This window comes from Micromesistius poutassou, assembly GCF_964030765.1.
Source record: "Micromesistius poutassou genome assembly, chromosome: 11".
Classification (NCBI taxonomy): Eukaryota; Metazoa; Chordata; class Actinopteri; order Gadiformes; family Gadidae; genus Micromesistius; species Micromesistius poutassou.
Genome location: NC_140281.1, coordinates 888763 through 906383, shown reverse-complemented (window position 1 = coordinate 906383; position 17621 = coordinate 888763). Strand labels below are relative to the sequence as shown.

General features: G+C 48.6%; 2 protein-coding genes across 3 annotated transcripts in view; one reads left to right on the top strand and one right to left on the bottom strand.

The window, feature by feature from the left end:
- The window catches only part of kif22 (kinesin family member 22), a 13056-nt gene extending 799 nt beyond the window's left edge, over window positions 1-12257 (bottom strand). Inside the window, exons 1-11 of one of the 2 annotated variants that reach the window (XM_084475607.1) lie at window positions 11967-12257; window positions 11495-11691; window positions 11257-11384; window positions 10345-10499; window positions 9293-9502; window positions 7285-7681; window positions 6504-6603; window positions 5366-5474; window positions 4409-4607; window positions 2261-2349; window positions 957-1157 (exon numbers count right to left, since the gene is read on the bottom strand). In XM_084475607.1, coding sequence (XP_084331733.1) covers window positions 957-1157; window positions 2261-2349; window positions 4409-4607; window positions 5366-5474; window positions 6504-6603; window positions 7285-7681; window positions 9293-9502; window positions 10345-10499; window positions 11257-11384; window positions 11495-11682 — 1776 coding nt within the window. In that variant the 5' untranslated portion in view covers window positions 11683-11691; window positions 11967-12257. Of the gene's footprint in view, window positions 1-956; window positions 1158-2260; window positions 2350-4408; window positions 4608-5365; window positions 5478-6503; window positions 6604-7284; window positions 7682-9292; window positions 9503-10344; window positions 10500-11256; window positions 11385-11494; window positions 11692-11966 lie in introns of both variants that reach the window. The other variant, XM_084475606.1, reaches the window with a different exon arrangement.
- Window positions 12258-12485: 228 nt separating this feature from the next.
- Window positions 12486-15506, top strand: pagr1 (PAXIP1 associated glutamate-rich protein 1). Its single transcript, XM_084474875.1, has 5 exons — window positions 12486-12660; window positions 12954-13154; window positions 13661-14015; window positions 14105-14193; window positions 15170-15506. Exons 2-5 carry the CDS (start codon window positions 12977-12979, stop codon window positions 15403-15405), a joined length of 858 nt encoding a protein of 285 aa, XP_084331001.1. The 5' UTR covers window positions 12486-12660; window positions 12954-12976; the 3' UTR covers window positions 15406-15506.
- Window positions 15507-17621: the final 2115 nt, after the last annotated feature.

Below are 17621 nucleotides of genomic sequence, written 5' to 3'. Positions count from 1 at the left end.
ACACACACACACACACACACACACACACACACACACACACACACACACACACACACACACACACACACACACACACACACACACACACACACACACACACACACACACAATATTTAAACCCCAGATAGACCCACCAGATCAGGGACGTTTAAAAGTTAACTGTGATATTACACCACCAGGTGTGAGCGGGATTAGCCGTTTTCAGCCTCTTCTGACATCACAGGTGGGCGTGTCCACCTCGGTGTGTACCAGACAGATGAGCAAACGTTTGCTACGGTCCACTGGGTAGGGCAGCTGGTGGACTGATCTATCCAGCGCACATCTAGGTGGGCACGCCAGATTTCCAAAACGGCTTCCAACGGCTAATCACACCACACCTGGTGGCATGTCATGGCACCTTTAAAGGAGCCATATTGAAACCTTAATACTACACCACCGGGTGTGAGTGTGATTTGCCGTTTCGAAAATCAGCCTCTTCTGTCATCAGAAGTGGGCGTGTCCGACTAGACATGCGCTGGATAGATCAGTCGCCCTGCAGCCTACCGAGTGGACCGTCGCAAAACGGCTTGTGACGGCTAATCACACTCACCCCTGGTGGCGTGTCACGGGACCTTTAAAGGACCCATATCGTACCACCAGGTGTTGAGTGTGATTAGCCGTCACAAGCCGTTTTGAAAATCTGCCCCTTATGACATCACAGGTGGGCGTGTCCACCTAGATGTGTGACGGATTAGATGAGCTAACGTTTGCTACGGTCCACTGGGGTAGGGCAGCCGGTCGACTGATCTATCCCAGCAACACATCGAGGTGGACACGCCCACCTGTGACGTCAGAAGGGGCACATTTTTCAAAACGGCCCGTTAACGTCCAATCACACTCACACGTCCTTTAACAGCCGGCCAGAGGGGTCGCGGCGGTGGAGGAGGTGGCCGTGTGTGTGTGCGTAGTCTGCGTACCTTGCCGAAGCTGCCGTAGATCTCCCGCCAGCCGAGGATGAGCTTGGCCTTCTTGTCCCCGATGAGCTGCAGGCCCTTCAGGTCTTTGTGGGAGCCGGTGTTGAGGAGCGCCAGGATCTTCTGCTTGGAGCGCTCCACCAGGGAGCAGTCCAGGTGAGACTCCCAGCTCGACGGAACCGCGTTCTCCTTCCCGTCCGCATCCTGGAACCGGATCCGGAAACCGCAGTTCAACACGGACGGCCCGCGGATGTACAGATTTACATTTGCATTCTTATGCTTTATTATAGAGTGAGATAGAGGAGGAAAGGTATGGGAGATAGAGGGGGAGGGGGGGGGACATGCAGCAAAGGACCACGGTCAGGAGGCGAACCCGGGTCGCCGTGATCAGGACGGAGCCTTTATGTAATGTACGCACTCTACCCGGTTAGCCACCGGGATGCGCCCTGACAATGCACTTTTAATTAAAGGGATGGTTCGGAGTAAATTCACCCTTGGGTTCTTTGCACCCTGACTTCCAGCCAAATACCCCCTCAAAAGCTGCTTTCCCCCCCCCCCGCCCCCCTCAGTCGAACACTGAAATAATGCAATTATTTCAGTTTGACGCAGCGGTAGCGTTAGCAGCAGACGGTTGAAGCTGGGTTATCGTTAATAAACTCCTGGTGTACTTAAAAACTTTACGATGCCTCGTTTTATGAGTACAGACCCAATTTGTACTACTGACGAAGTGTGGTAACATTACAAGCATTATTACTGGGGCCATTTAGGAGATACAGGACAGGTTCCATTAGCGCCAGTACTAAGCCAGTCGGCTGAAAACTTTGCCAGTGTTCGACCGAGGGGAAAAAAAGCTTCTGAGGGGGTATTTGGCTGGATGTCATGGTGCAGAGGACCCAAGGGTGATTTAACTCCAAACCATAAAGACAATCATTTAAGAAGTTTGAAATGCTCCATAAAAAGGTAGAGAAATCACGGTCGACGAGTGGTACCCCCGAGCGCACTACTAAGCTCACAAGGCGGTTAAAAGCGTTTGTGGAAGCAGACGCCAGCAGCCCCAAAAGGCCTGGTTCTGTGTGTACAACACGCAGGCTGCAGTCGGTCTTATGTGAGCGGCCCAGGACACGTTTCATCCCCGCGCTGAATCAGCGAGTCATTTAAACGCAGTTTCTCATCACTGTATTCAACATGAGTTTGCAGGCTGTCCATCCAGCCTGAGCTCAGCGGTCTGGGGAAGGGGGCGAGGGGAGTCAGGAGAGGCTGACTGCGCTGCTGGAACCACCACCACCACCTCCTCCTTCTTTACTGACCTCATGCTGGTCCGACAGCTTCTTCTTCTTCACGCAGACAGACGGCTTCTTCGCCACCAGCACCTGCTGGAGAGGCTGCAGCTGAGACACTGGGGGGCGGGGGGGGGGGGGGAAGAAAGAAAGAAAGAAGGAAAGAAAGATCGAGAGAGAAAGAAAGAAAGAGAAGGATTGGGCAGAGATGGAAGGGAGAGAAGGAGGGAATCATCAAGTTAGCAACAAAAAACAACAACAATCTTTTGAATAGATGACACAGGATGATGCTGTAGGATACGGGGTAGTGCATCACGTGAAACACAGCATCCGTCCCAGTTTGACTCGGACTGAGATGAAGGGAGGAGGAATGGATGGAGGGAGAGAAAGAGGGAATCATCAAGTGAGCCTAACCAAAAATCTTTTTAATAGACGACACAGGACGATGCTGTAGGATACAGGGTTGACAAGACGATGCTGTAGGATACAGGGTTGCGGTGGTGTAGGACACAGGCTGGTGGTGGTGTTGGTGGTATAGGATACAGGGTATAAAGGAGTGATGTAGATACGGGGAATAGACTGCTGATCACGAGCCAGCAGCGGCTCGTAATACACATCAATCTCCAAAACAAAAGCAAGGTCACGGCCTGGATTCAAAAGGTCACTTCATTCCACTTAGAGAAACGCCCCCCCCCCGGCCCAACCAGGGGCCAATCAGAGAGCGGGGATGGCCCAGGCCCTGGGCTCCATCAGAGGAGGGGGGGGTGCGGGGGTGTGGATGTCCTACAGCCTGACAGAGGGATGCTGAGGTCTGGTAAAAAGAAACCCACCCTCAGGGTCATCTGATCCAGGCCTGGTCATGGTCGATAGAGAATCTACCGGCTCAGCCCTTCTAGAGGGCACACAGGACAGCCCCACGCCGCCACTCGCACGTCCCCCTAGAGGTGGCTTGTCAGGTGGACGCCCCGCCACAGCAGCAGCAGCAGCAGCAGCAGCATCTCCCCCAACTCACCGAGCAGCAAAGTCACCACTTCAAACCCATCATCGCAGGATACCGCAATACCCGGTCCAACCACGGACGGCGCCGTTTCTCTGGTTTCTCATTAGGACGATGGTTCTACATTACCCACCCGTACAAGGTGACTAGCCTTGAAGTTCTGATCAGTATTTATTATTATTTTTTTTTTTAGAGATGCTCCGGTCAGCATTCTTGGGCCCGATCAACGACAACCGGTCACCAAAATCATGATCTGCCAATTGCCGATCACAGAATGGCAGGGGAATGTGAATCTATTTTTTAATATTAATATATATATATATAAAAATAAATAATCGGGATAGCAGGCAAGCACCAGTTTCTGTTCCAATAGACTCCGGACTTTTGATCCCCTGTGACTGAAACATGTCACTCAATGTGTTCATCAAAGCCTCCGCAGAATGTGACTGTCATATACGGTACTGAAATGTGCCTGCGCGCATTCTGCTGTTTTTTACGGTACTGAAATGTGCCTGCGAGCTTACTGAGCTATGCAAGTGTTCCGGAAAAGAAACTTAACATTTAACGACCTCCTTTACCATCGTTACAGTCACCCCGTGAAATCCTGGCAGTGTAGCACAATGTTTTAGACGGGAGAACTCATGCTGCCACTGGCAAGTTCAGATTTAAAAAAAATAAATTAAAAAGTTGTTGAGTAATTTACGCTTTCATCCAAAGCGACTCACAACGGTTCATAGTCAACTATGCATGCCCAACAGCCAGCTCAACGGGAGCAGTCAGGGTGAGGGCGTCTCGCTCAGGGACACCTGGACACTGGACGCTAGGAGGAGCCGGGGATCGAACTAGCAACCTTTCGGTGGCTAGTACCTCCTGAGCTAAGCCGACCCCGATAAATGACTACGGCCCAGTCCCACTTCTCTCCCCTTAACAAGAACACCTGCTTTGAGTGCCCTTAGCTGCAATTTAGCGCCCGAGCTGGCTAGCGTTCAAGGGTTGATTTTAAGGAAAAAATAAATAAAATAAACAGCACTCCCCCTTTGCTCCCCTAAGTATTGGGACACCCTACCCCTTTGCGGGAACGTGCAAAATCTAGGCTTAGGGCTCAAAAATCTAGGGGGAGGGGGAGAATTGGGACAGGGCCTTAATGACTTGATGTCAACGGAGTGCAGCGCCAGACTAACCCTGCAGAGGAAGAACCACCGCCTGCTGCTTCTTGGGCCTGGCGGCGTTGCCGGAGGCGGGCTTCCGCTGAAGAGGCGGCAGGTTGTTCCTGAACAGAGAGTCTTGATTGGACGACGAGGACTCTCCAGACAAAGCCCCTCCAGCCGGGCAGTTGAGGCGAGACTTGCTCTCAAACTCCTTCTGCCTCTCCTTCAACTCCTGGAGACAAGACATAGAAACACAGAGGGGGCGAAAGAGAGAGGTGTGCATGTAGAGGGCAAGGGGGAGAGGGACATTGAAATACAAACCAAAAGGAGGGAGGGAGGGAGGGAGGGAGGGAGACAGAAAAAGAATAACAGAAAGAGTGGACGGGAAAGAGGGACAGACTTTAATCCATCTGCCAACTTGGCTGTAAGTTTGTTACATAAGAGTTTCTTGTGAGATATTTATAACAAACTGAAACATGCTGACATGGCCTCCCAGTCTTGGGGTGAGAAACTGTTCTCACGCCCCAGCAGAGGAGGAACACATGTTTCTGCCTCTTACATCCCAGCAGGCATTGGAGCAGCCAGTGAGAGTGTTACAGAGAGAGAGTTGATTTCAGCACAGCTACCAAATCCTGGTCTACTGAACAGACCACAACCTGTTTAAGATGCCTTCAGAGTATGGCTAGCACTAACAATTATTCCATTGATGAATCGATCAATTGTTATCATTACCCATAGTTTATTTTGTGTCGAGGGTCTTTTGAAATCAGTAAGAGCAGTCCAATGACCAAGAAGAATAAAAAAGGGACTGACATGAAGGCAGAAATGACGTGGCGATATATAATAACAAATTTAATGAAACTAAATGTTTTTCAGAAAAAATAAAAACGTTACATTGCAAACATTAACGGTGACACATTTTCAGTGTCAGTCACGGACGTCGACGTCAACGTCATCACAGCGGCCCTACGTCAGAGGGAGTCTGTGTACCTCGATCTCTTTGCGCGACTGCTGCATGGACTGCTTGTCCTTCTCCTGACAGCCCATCATCAGCTTCTCCAGTGCTAGGAGTCTGTCCAGCACAGAGGGTTCTGTTGAACTGCTGGACATAGAGACAGGGGGGGGGGGGGAGCAGAGGTATGAAGAGGATATGAAGAAGAGAAAACGTAGGAGGAGGAGGAGGAGGAGGAGAGAAAAGGGAGAGCGAGTGCCGGATAAAGAAAGCAGATAAGTGTCAACATGCAAGCAGGTAGAACAACCACATTTTCCCTGTTTAACTAAAAAAAGACAAGTCACGTCGATTTTTATCTCTAAGGCTCATTTACAAACGGCTGAGCCGCACCAAAGTGCTTCACAAGAAAGTGCTATAAGCATAATAAACAAATAAATGGCCTAAGGCAAAAAGAAAGAAAGAAAAGGTTTAAGAGACGATGACTGTAGGAGTCAGTAAAATAATGCAAAAAATTAAATTTTAAAGATAACCAGGGGACACTATGCACTGGCACGTAAAAAGGAGACACTAATCAAAGGTAAGTGAAAAGAGGTGGGTCTTTAGATAGGACGGATGGGGATGGAGGGGGAGGCAGTTCCAGAGTCTGGGGGCTGCTACTGCAAACTAGCCATCAGTGGATATCGATTGAACTATACTAAACAGGTGGCCGTGGCACGCATCTAACAGGTTGCTATGGACACCATAGCAACCCGAAAGAGCTTTATCTGGTCTGTTAAGCAGAGCCATACAAAAGAGGGTAAGCTACCTGTACATCTTAATACAGCTGTCTCTGTCTCTATGCTACCAGCAGGCATTGAGGAGGCCAGCGAGTGTTGTAGAGAGAGAGGGGAGTTGATTTCGGCACAGCTACCAAATCCTGGTCTACTGAACACAGACCACAACCTGTTTAAAATGCCTTCACACACACAGAAAACGCACAATATACACACAGACTAACATTAGTAATTTAGCAGATGCCTTTATCTCAAGTAACTATACAGTGAATACATACAATACATGTCATTAAGAAGCAGGTACGGTTAAGGGCCATGGGGGTCAAGTACGCCTACAGGTAAGGCCGTGGACATCGGGGAGTTCAGCACTAATTACTAGACTAGACGGAGGAGGGTGTCAAACCTGTGGTTCGGGGCCGGAGGAGAGGCCGTGTTGGGTTTGCGGTCGTCTTTGTGTTTCTTCCTCTGCCGCTCCGCCTCTGGCTCCTCCCGGGATCGTTTGACTGGGGGAGAAAGGGGAGTGAGTCAACACGCCAGCCACTATACGAAGTAGACTAGCTGTGAGTAGTAGTAAGCTGCTGTAACCCTCGCTACGTATGAGCAACAACATTATGTGATATAAATCAGACGCGCCCGAAGTGGCTACATTAGAGCCTATAAATATGACTAGGATAAATCTGGTTACCTGTGAATACCAACATTTGCAGCTATAAACATGACTAGCAACGTTGACCGATATATAAACATAACCAGCCATAAGTAGCAACGTGGGCAGTAGGGCTGAACGATTAATCAAATTAAAATTGAAATAGCAATGTAATAGAACGTGATATTCAAATCGCAAAGGCTGCAAAAAAAAAAAGTGTTTCATTATCGTTACTGACTGGAGATCAGTACGATTTTTATTTTTACAATTCAATAGTTGAATAAAGATGTAATAACATCAATTCATCTCAACACATCGGCCTGGCCTAGAGGAAAGAGCCGTAGTTTATATGCCGACTGCTTCCAATGTTGTGTTGGTCAAACGCAATGTCGCAATATCGGTCAAAATAATCACGATTCGCTTATTTCCCCTGACCGTTCAGCCCTAGTGTGCAGACATAAACCCCAGTAGCTACGGGGCGGGGGCGGCGGCAGCGGGGAGGGGGGGGGGGGGGGGGGGCGGCGGGGGGGGGGCTCACCCTGCGGGACGGGCACCGTGAGCGTCTCGCGGACGAAGGGCTTGTTGACGATGAGCTTGGACTTGGCGGCAAAGTTCAGCGCGCTGAACGTGTCGAAGTAGTAGCTGTACTCCGGGGCGATGTTGGTGATCATGACGGAGTGGGCGGAGCCCCCGAGCGAGTCCTGCAGCAGGCGGGTCAGCTTGCTGTCGCGGTACGGCACGCGGCCGCCGGCGCCACCGTTCAGGGAGTCCACCACCTTGCTGAGGGTGAAGAGGGACAGGTTGATGGCACCGCTCTCCTTCAGCCGGAGGCCCTGGTTGCCCGTGCGCCGGTTGTCCTCCGAGCCGGCCAGGTCCACCAGATACAGCTTGCCCGTCTGCTGGCGGTGGGGCGGGGCGCGCTGCGTCCGTACCACCTGACGGACGGCACGTCAGCCACACCCAGGAGGACGGGGAAACAAAAAAAAAAGGGTAAACGGACTGCGTTTATAGAGCGCTGTGCAATACTGCCCAACATTCACCCATTCATGCTAGGCCTGGGCAATAAAAAACAAAATTATAGTATTGTGATAGACTTTTGATCAATATAAAACGAGATATATAGAGATATATATATATATATATATAAGAGACTGGACCACCGAATCTAGCTGCTGGGTTTGTTACACAAACACGGTTCCATACTTATTTACTTTGAGTGTTTTTCATTCTTGTATCGACATTGGAGTATTTATCAATGAAGAACAGTGGAAGGTCATATTAAGTGATAAAAAGAAGTGTTTAAATACAGCATGGTAATTCCTAGTCATTTTAGGTCATTAAAATTATCAATAGTTATGGATATCGATCAATATGATCAAGTTATATCGTGATATGACAGCCATATCACCCAGGCCTAATTCATGCACACATTCACACACTACAGCGGTGTCAGCCACGCAGGGCGACAGCCAGCTGGTCGGGAGCAGTCAGGGTGAGGGCGTCTCGCTCAGGGACACCTCCACACTCGACGCTTAGGAGGAGCCGGGGATCGAACCGGCAACCTTGCGGTTACCAGCCAACCCGTTCTACCTCCTGAGCTACTGCCGCTCCAAAAGGACCCCAATGAAGACCAGAGAAGGAGGCTGACCGTGTGGTGCATACGTACTGGGGTTCTGTGTTAAAGGACCCCTATTTTACCACCTGGTGACAAGGCGATTAGTCAATTCTAAATATAAACCCAATAGTGACATCACACAAGGGATTGTCCAACCAGAGGCATGCTGGCTAACGATCAGTTAGTCCAAATCACTGGGTAGAAGGATCTCGCCATCATACATCTGGTGGCAGCAGTATTGACACTGACAATTTTGAACGCTTGTTAGGGGTAATCAACGTCACCTGGTGGTTAAATAGAGGCCTGTTAATAGCGGAGGTAGACCATAAGTACACTTCTACTGAAATGTCTTGTCAAATTAAATTGTGTTATTTCTGTCTCCGATCTCCCAGCAGGCATTGCAGCAGCCAGTGAGTGTTACAGAGAAAGATTTGATTTCGGCACAGCTACCAAATCCTGGTCTACTGAACAGAGACCACGACCTGTTTAAGATGCCTTCACACAACACAACGCGCTAGCAACAAACAAACTAGCCAGACAGACGGCATATAGTGATCGACCGATATATCGGCTGATATTTGCGTTTCTTTTTTTTTTTTTTTTACATGTCACCGATTCTCTCTCCCCCCCCCCCCGCCTGATTTACAGACAGTTCAATAAATCCCTTGAGTCCCTTTTTAAAAGTCAGACTTTTCATTATGAAAATTGAGGGAGCGAAAGCAGTATGGGCTCAAGAAAACGGGCGGCCCGTATCGGTCATCGGCTCAGGCTGATGAAAAAAAAAAAACGGTATCAACATCGGCCCTAAAAAAAAATAAAATCCACATCGGTCGATCCCTATATAAGATAATTCTCTTCGTGCCAGAGCACAGAAGAGCCCGTATACGATGGTCCTCTACGGGTAAGAGGACGGCACTACAGGAGGGCGGACCTTGATGAGCAGGATGGCGTGGCTGCGACTGGAGCGCTGATTCAGCTTTGTGGAGGCGGTGGTCCGGTTCAGACTGGCGGGGATGAAGTGTCTGTCAAAGTCTGAGAAGGAGGCGAGCGGGGTCTGGGTCAGACCCGGGATCAGGATGTTTCGGTCCTTGTCTTCCCTGATGGGCAGGTCCTGGGTACCGGGGGACAGCAGGTCCAGAACCTGCGGAGAGGGAAGAGAGACTTTTCTAGATGACCATCTTCAGGAGACCGTCGACGTCTGTCCTGAGGCAGATGCTAGTTAGTTAGTTCCCGGTCTATTTGAACCTGTGCTTCTAGCAGTCCCTGTAGCAGCCATTAAGCGTTGCAGACAGCAAACGTTGATTTCATCAGCAGCTACCAAGTCCTGGTGTGTACTGAACAGTAGGGGTGTAACAATATGACGCGTATTCGTACCGTTTTTCAGTATGGGTCGAACGGTGAGATGCACGTTTCATTTCGGTACGTGCCGGAAAAAAAACAAAACTTTTTTCTTAAAGGTGCCATGACATGCCACCAGGTGTGGTGTGATTAGCCGTTACAAGCCGTTTTGGAAATCAGCCCCTTAAGACATCACAGGTGGGCATAAGGGGCAGATTTCCAAAACGGCTTGTAACGGCTAATCACACCACACCTGGTGGCATGTCATGGCACCTTTAAGAAAAAAGTTTTTATTGATTATCCCACACTTTGAGTGTCTCGTCCTGATGTTTTGTGTTGAGGACCACAATGGAAATAAGTCCTGGACTTTATTGTGTTTTTATCCTCGATTGTATTTGATGTATTTTCATGTGTGTAAGGCATTTGTTTGATACAATTTAATAAATCAAAAAGATTAATAAAAAATTAATTAAAAAACTGCTGTATCGAAAAACATACTTAAAAACCGAGGTGCATTCCGAATCGTGACTTTTGTGTACTGTTACACCCCTACTGAACGGAGACCACAACATGTTTGTTTACGATGCCCTCGCAAGCGGAACTCAACACCACCATCTAGTTGCAGTTCTAAGACCACAGCTCTACCTTCTCGTTGTAGATCTCCAGGTAAGACATGGCCAGACTGCAGTCCCAGACCTCCTGCTTCTCTCCCTGGGTGCGGACCAGGTTGAAGACCTCCCTCACAGCGCGGGGGATGACCCCGGGCTGCTCAGGGCTGCCCAGCATGGTGTGCGTCTTACCTGTGGACGACAACAACAGGAGTCAGACCTCGATTCCTGCTCATTAAAAGGGCCCTTACTTAACCACCAGGTGTGAGGCTGATTAGCCATTACTAATGCCCAAGTAAAAACGTATTTAATAGAATTGAATACACTGTCCAAATCTCAATGAGTGGTTGTTTTGTAAGCGCTTTAACCCTCTTTACGCAGAGATGCAAAGTCCACAACAGTTTTCACCGATGTACACAAATTAAAGGTCTAAGGTTTAACCTGCATTTTATAAAACTGTGTTCCTTGACCTGCTTTCTTAGTGGGATACACTCCTGCACAGTGGAAATTCTGAAATGTCTGAGTCTCCAGTGTAATGGCATTTTAGTAATGCTATCGTTAAGAGCAGGGAACTTTGTAATTTCCCCCCTGGGCAGAAATATCGACATAACAATGGCTCCAGAGAGAGCTGCGCTGCTGCCCGACAGCTTTCCTTCTAGCCCCGTCTCCGGAGATTTTTCTTTTTGATAACACCAGCACCACCACAGTAGCACTATACCGCTTTACATTCGCCTTGCCATTTTGACGTGACAAATACTTCTGAATATAATACCGTTGTATTACTTAAGATTGCGATACCGACGAAGCCTTTAACAAGCTTCCCTTTCAGACATCAAAAGAGAGCGGGATTGCATACACCACGGAGTCGATCCATGCCAGCCTCACATCGGGTGGTAAAACAGGGGACCTTTGGACCACCCTATATTGTCAAACGTAGATCGGGTCCTACCTGCTCCGGTGGGCCCGTAGGCGAACACGCTGGCGTTCTGTCCGCTCAGGACGTGAGGTAGGATGGGCTTCACGGAGGCGAGGAACACACCCTGCTGGGTCGTCTGCTCGTCGTGGAAGGCGTCAAAACTGAATAAAAACACAAAACATTTCGGATTAGTAGTAGAAGGCTTCTCCATAGTGACTTACAAAGTGGTCTGAACAAACACACAACACACAACGCTACGGAGTGCACTCACTGATACTTGACCGTCTCCGTGGCGTTGCGCCAGTTGATGATCTCCAGGTTCTGGGAGTCCAGCCCGCGGACGCATGGACCCTCGGCCTTGTCGTCCTCCTTCTCCATGTAGGGCCGCAGGCGGACGGCCACCCGCACCCGGGACGTCTTCCTGGCCCCGGGGTCCGCTGCGGGGACACGATGCGCCATCTCTGGGGGCTGCAAAAAAAAAAAAAAAAAGATGGACGCTGCAAAACAACTTTTGTTTCGGACTAGAGATCCGTTTAAAGTCGTGCTTTTCGTTCAGAAATAGCCGCCTGTGTCGTTCTCAAACACAAGCCTTGCGTTTTAACACTTTTGAGTCAGTGACTATGTCGAGCCATCTAGTTTAACTAACGGTAAGCCACGCCAAGACAACACCGCAGGTCATTAACAGAGTTAAGAATCGTTTTTTTTTTTTTAAATATATATATTTATAGATGTTCCCGTCTTACCTTGTTTTCGTTCAGGTTCGATACTGTTTATTCAATAAAACTGTGTTCCCGGTAGGTTTCATTGTCTAAACGACATAATGTAATACTAAAATGTTTTACACCCAACAATGGCGACCCGAAGGCTCCCCGAACAATTTTGAAATGCGAGGACTGCGAACCGGAAACCAGAACCGACCAATCAGGCGCCGCTGAAACCCTCCCGCGCTAACGACTCGCTTTTTTTTATCAACCCGTCATAATCACGATTAATACATTCATAGTTCGACATGGTAAAAAAAAAAACGCAATCCCCTTAAACTTGTAATGCATTTTTCCTTTAATCAAAGCTTCCATTAATGAGATGTATAGCCGTGGTGAATAAAACAGGATCCGTCTCCGCCCGTGTCTATTTGAGCGCTGCGCCCGTCGCAGATCTCCACGACACGCGGACTGGCCTAAGCGCTGTGGTTTAGGCGCATCCGCACGAGCGGCAGTTAGTGGCGCCGCGCGGTCGCTCAAAGTCAGTAGGTTCGGTTCAAAATGGCGCTGCTCTGTTTACCTCTTCGTAGGCATAGGACCCGAACGCCTTTTCTAGTTTAACCGCTTTAGTTGTCATTATAATATCCAGGATTTACCCCCATGAGGTGACCTGATGCTTTTATTCTTTGGAAGTATCGTCTATCGGGACATCTGTGGCTTACCTGGTCTGCGATAGGTAAATTAGGCGTTCACGTTCTCCAGCCATAATAATCATTAACCTTAGAAACGAGGCACTAACTCTTTATTAGTCCTAAAAAACATCTAGGTTAAGTACGTTAAAGTTATCATTAACGGTCACGATGTTTACCACGAACCAAGGGGAAATAAACACAATGAATAAAGTTCACTAGAGCCATTGTTTTAACACCCCAACCCCGTGTCCATTAGAGTCGTAATGCGGTCGGAACCCCAAACTCATTCATTTGTGGCACCAGCGTGTAACTAACTCCCATTCTGCGGGGCTGACAGGAGAACTTGCGGCTGCTGACGGGATGCAAGCCGAGGCGATGGAGCCCTCGCTGCGGGAGGGCATCGAAGCGCTGGCGGTGGGCGATCAACCCGCCGGAGAGAAGGATGAGAAGAGCGGGGACCTGGGGGTAAATGACGTCAAGATGGTTGAAGCCACTGGAGAAGAAACCACTTCACCGGAGGAGGAGAAGACAAACAATGGTGCGTTTGGTCGTTAGATAAACTAAAATCACTCTCGTTCGTTGTTGGGATGTACTGTATCTGTGATGCACTTCTCTTCCATGGGGTGTAACCACAGAGTGTATCAAACAGGGTGTAATTACTAATAAAACTATTTAGCAGACGCCCAAGTGGCTTTTTTTTCCTCCAAAGTAACTTACAGTGAATACAGACCCATGCCATTAAATGAGATGTTTTGGGCTAGGGCATCACACTCAGGATACCTCAGACTGGCAAACCAAACCAAATAACTTCTGACTGTGAGTCGAACACCTTACCACCAGCACGCTGTCCTCCTGCCCACCTACTGTACAGGTCCAAGTTTTCCTGTGCTTACTTCTAAACATAAAGCCCCTCTGACCAGTGAAACCCCAACCTAATACGTCGACTAAAAGTCCATGTATCAAGATAATACTTAATTGATCTGTGACAGGGCTTCTGCGTGTCTCTCTTTTCACGCTGAGCTGTGTTTGTTGGTGTTGTCCCAGGAGGCGAGGAGGGCGGAGGAGAGAGGCAGGAGTCCCAGCGAGGAGACGCTCTGCTGGAGTCGGACGGAGGCGAGAAGACCGGGGAGGCGGAGGATGAGGAGGAGTTGGAGGAGGAGGAGGAAGAGTGGGAGGTCCCGTACAGCGACGAGGAGCTGGAGCAGCCCCGGACGTGGATGCCCCCGCCGGCAGAGATCAAGCGTCTGTACGAGATCCTGGCGAAGGGGGACGCGCTGGAGCTGAGCTTCGAGCCCCTCCCCCGCCGGCCCCCCACGCCAGAGCGCACGCCCTCCCCCGAGAGAGACGACGACGATGACGACGACGCCAACGAGAGCGAGCGGGCTGGCGGCGAGAGCAAGTGAGTTGTAACCCTAACCCTAACGGACAGGAGAACCACTCATTCTCCTGGTTGTCGACGGGTTCTTACCATAACCCTTCTCCCGCCAGGACGCTGTCTCCGACCGAGTTTGACTTTGACGAGGAGAAGACGCAAGCCACTCCGAAAAGCTCCTTCATCAACCGACGCAGAACGCCAGGTAACCTGCTAACTAAAGCATCTCTAACCAGACCATATCCATCCCAAACATAACCATCTCTATCCTTATGCATAAACGTCTCTACCTTAACAACTGAACCTAACCATCTCTAGCCTAATACCTAAACTTAACCATCAAAAACGTATTATCTATTCTAAACTTCTTTGCCTGAACACCTAAACTTCTAACATAATAACTTAATAATAACTTACTTAATATTAAACCCAACCATCTGTAACCTTAAACTGAATGTTACCATTTATAACCTAATAATTAAACTATCTCTTCATTAATTCTAACCTGATACTAACCTTAACCCCTTCTAAGCTGACACCTTAACGTGGCCATCTCTAACTTAAAGTAATACAAGTAAAACTTATACTAAACTTAACCCCCTCTAAACCAAAACCTCAGTGTAGCCATCTCTAACCTTATAGTAAACGTGAGCTCTTCTACGTAACTAACCATCTCTAACCTTATAGTAAACGTGAGCTCTTCTACGTAACTAACCATCTCTAACCTTATAGTAAACGTGAGCTCTTCTACGTAACTAACCATCTCTAACCTTATAGTAAACGTGAGCCCCTCTATCCTAACTGTAACCTTACACTAAACCTAACTCCCTTTAACCTAACATCTAAACGGGCATCTGTGGCCTACTGGTTAAGGAGTTGGACGGGTAACTGGAGGGTGGCCGGTTTGAATCCCGACCGGCAGGAAAAAATATGGACGGGGGGGGGGGGGGGGAGTAGTTGTGCAGCACTCTCCTACGTCCTCATCCACGGATGAGGTGCCCTTGAGCAAGGCACTTGAAACCCCCACCTGCTCCCTGGGCGCTGCACTGCGGCTGCCCACTGTTCCGGCATGTTCACCGGCTCAAAAAGCAGAGAGAGAATTTAGCCCCCCAAAAAGGGACAACAAAGAACTTCACCTTGAACTTCAAACTGAATCCTGTTCCCCCCCCCCCCCCACCCAGGCTCCTCGGGCCGCTCGTCTGTGAAGCGGGAGGCGCGTCTGGACAAGGTTCTGTCCGACATGAAGCGCCACCGGCGAATGGAGGAGCAGATCCTGCGGACGGGGCGGGACCTGTTCAAGAGTGACAAGCGCGTGGAGGAGCCGCTGTCCCCCAACAGTCAGAAGGAGAGGGAGAAGGAGCGGGAGCGAGACAGCAACCCAGACACCATCTTCTCTCCCAGGCAAAGGAGATATTGAGAGACACCATAGCACCCAGAGGACCTCTTGCTTTGAAACTTGAATTTTATATCCGTCTTGGACTTTTGTATGTTTTTTAAGCATGTTTTGTAATAACAGTAATAAACCCTTTATTCAATGTAAATGCTGGTTGGATTCCTGTCAATATAAATTAGGTTAATTGAACTCCTACAGAATGTGGCCTGGCTGGGTTAGATGCTGCAATTGCCTTGTTTCTGTAATCAATATCTATATTGATCGATATAGATATAGATCTTGGAGAACCTTCAACCAGAATCAATTAACCCACTTCCCGCCATTTACAGAGCCTGGGTCACCAACAAGTTAAGAGTTGTATCTTGGTGACCCAGAGGTCTCAGCACCCTCTAGTGGTTAATCGTATGTATTGTATATTTTACCGGGTGTAATCAGCCAAGTGTTTAAGGAATCCAGTTTTGGTCGTTATTCCTTATTGCTGCATAGTTACGATACAGACACTTAACATACACGACTGATCATCATACAAGTCACCGTTTTCAGAGCCAACATTTTTGTAAATCTCTAAACTAAAGAGCCAATGGGTTGTAACAACAGATTAACGTTCCATTGACAGAATAAGGTTCTTCTGGCATGTTCTACTGACAGTATAACGTTCTATTGGCAGTGGAATAATGTTCTATTGACAATACGGTTTAAACAGTAGAATAAGGCAGAATAAGTAGAGCAGTCTGGGGACATTGGAATATATTTTAGTTAAGAGTTTGAGTAACAAGAAACGCCTGAGGTGAGGCTCAGAAGCATAGAGAATAACAGGGATGCATAAATATGCATTCAAAACCACAAATGAACCAAATAAATAAACAATAAATAAATAATTACAAATAAATAACAAGCTTTGTGGAATATACAGTACATCAGTTGAAATACTTTAGCATTGGCAACAAGCAGTACTCTATGACACCTTGGGGTGGGGTGGGGTGGGCGGGGCTGGGGGTCAGGCTGCCATGGGTCCACCCTCCCCCAGCATGAGGGCTCTAGTCTGGGGTCTCTAGTCTGACGACGCGGCCCCACAGACGCCACGGGGGAATCGCATGTGAATCTGGGTTGACGGACAGTTGACTCAAACAGATTCACGTCTGGAACAAGTCAAACTAATGGATGGAAGGACTAATGGACACATTTCAAACATAAGGGGAGGGGGGGGGGGGGGGGGAATTAAAAATATAAAATAAAATCATAAAAAGAAAAAAGGATCAGCACAGAAAAATCATGTGGCTCTAAAAACATTTCCCAGTCCAAGGTAAGTAAAGGCTGCCAGTAAAAAGCATTGGATTGGTTTCCCTTCAGACGACAACGGCGACTGGATTCTCTTCCTCCAAGACGTCCAAGGACCATGGACCCTTAACCTAGTCCACGCCCAGCACCCTGGACCCTAAACACTCCTTGTCCAAACATAGTCAACTCGTGGACCCCCCCCCACCCCCAGTCCAGATAATCTGAGCTAACAGAATATCTGTTGCTACTTCTTCAGATTATCCGTTGTTACGGAGCAGACAATCTGACGTAACTATAGATAATCTGACACAACCACAGATAATCTGACGTAACAAGAACAGACAGTCTGACGTAACCATAGCAGACGCTCTGACGTAACGACAGACTGTGGGACTCGACTACGGATAATCCGACGCAATTTCAGACAGACTGTTCGAACGACTTGTGACCTGACGTCACGTCGACAGAAGACCATTCAAAGTGACGTTGCTACCTATCATCACTTCTGTATGGGTGGAAAAGACAAAAACACTTCAGGAGTCACGTACGCGACACTGTTAAATGGAATAAGGTTATAATATCTACACTGTAGTGAAGGCTGCCTTACTGGGAGGAAAGTGTGTGTGTGTGTGTGTGTAAGGAGAACTCCGCACCCCGCTCCTCGGTTTACAGCTGAACCATTAGGACCTGGATCCCATCCCGTGCCTCACGTCCATGTATGGCACGACTGCGATAGCTCCTCTCCCCATGTGTATACAGGCTCAATACATATACGACACGTTCCACAAGGGGCTGACTAAACAAACGGACCCGTGACAGTGGCAATATTTGGTATGTCCAATATGTGAATCTCTTTCAGTTGACCCGATGAGACTTTCACCCCTCAACCCCGACCCGTTAAGTGGGCACTACTTCTCTCAGCGGAAGCCACTTCCACTACCATCTTAATGAGTGGTTAAGAC

What these genes read in the sequence shown, in the direction of transcription:
- pagr1 (XM_084474875.1), top strand. Translation starts at nt 12,977, where the DNA reads ATGCAAGCCGAGGCGATGGAGCCCTCGCTGCGGGAGGGCATCGAAGCG. An exon ending in CGGGCTGGCGGCGAGAGCAA is followed by an intron (nt 14,016 to 14,104) that starts GTGAGTTGTAAC and finishes TTCTCCCGCCAG; the next exon opens with GACGCTGTCTCCGACCGAGT. An exon ending in CAACCGACGCAGAACGCCAG is followed by an intron (nt 14,194 to 15,169) that starts GTAACCTGCTAA and finishes CCCCCCACCCAG; the next exon opens with GCTCCTCGGGCCGCTCGTCT.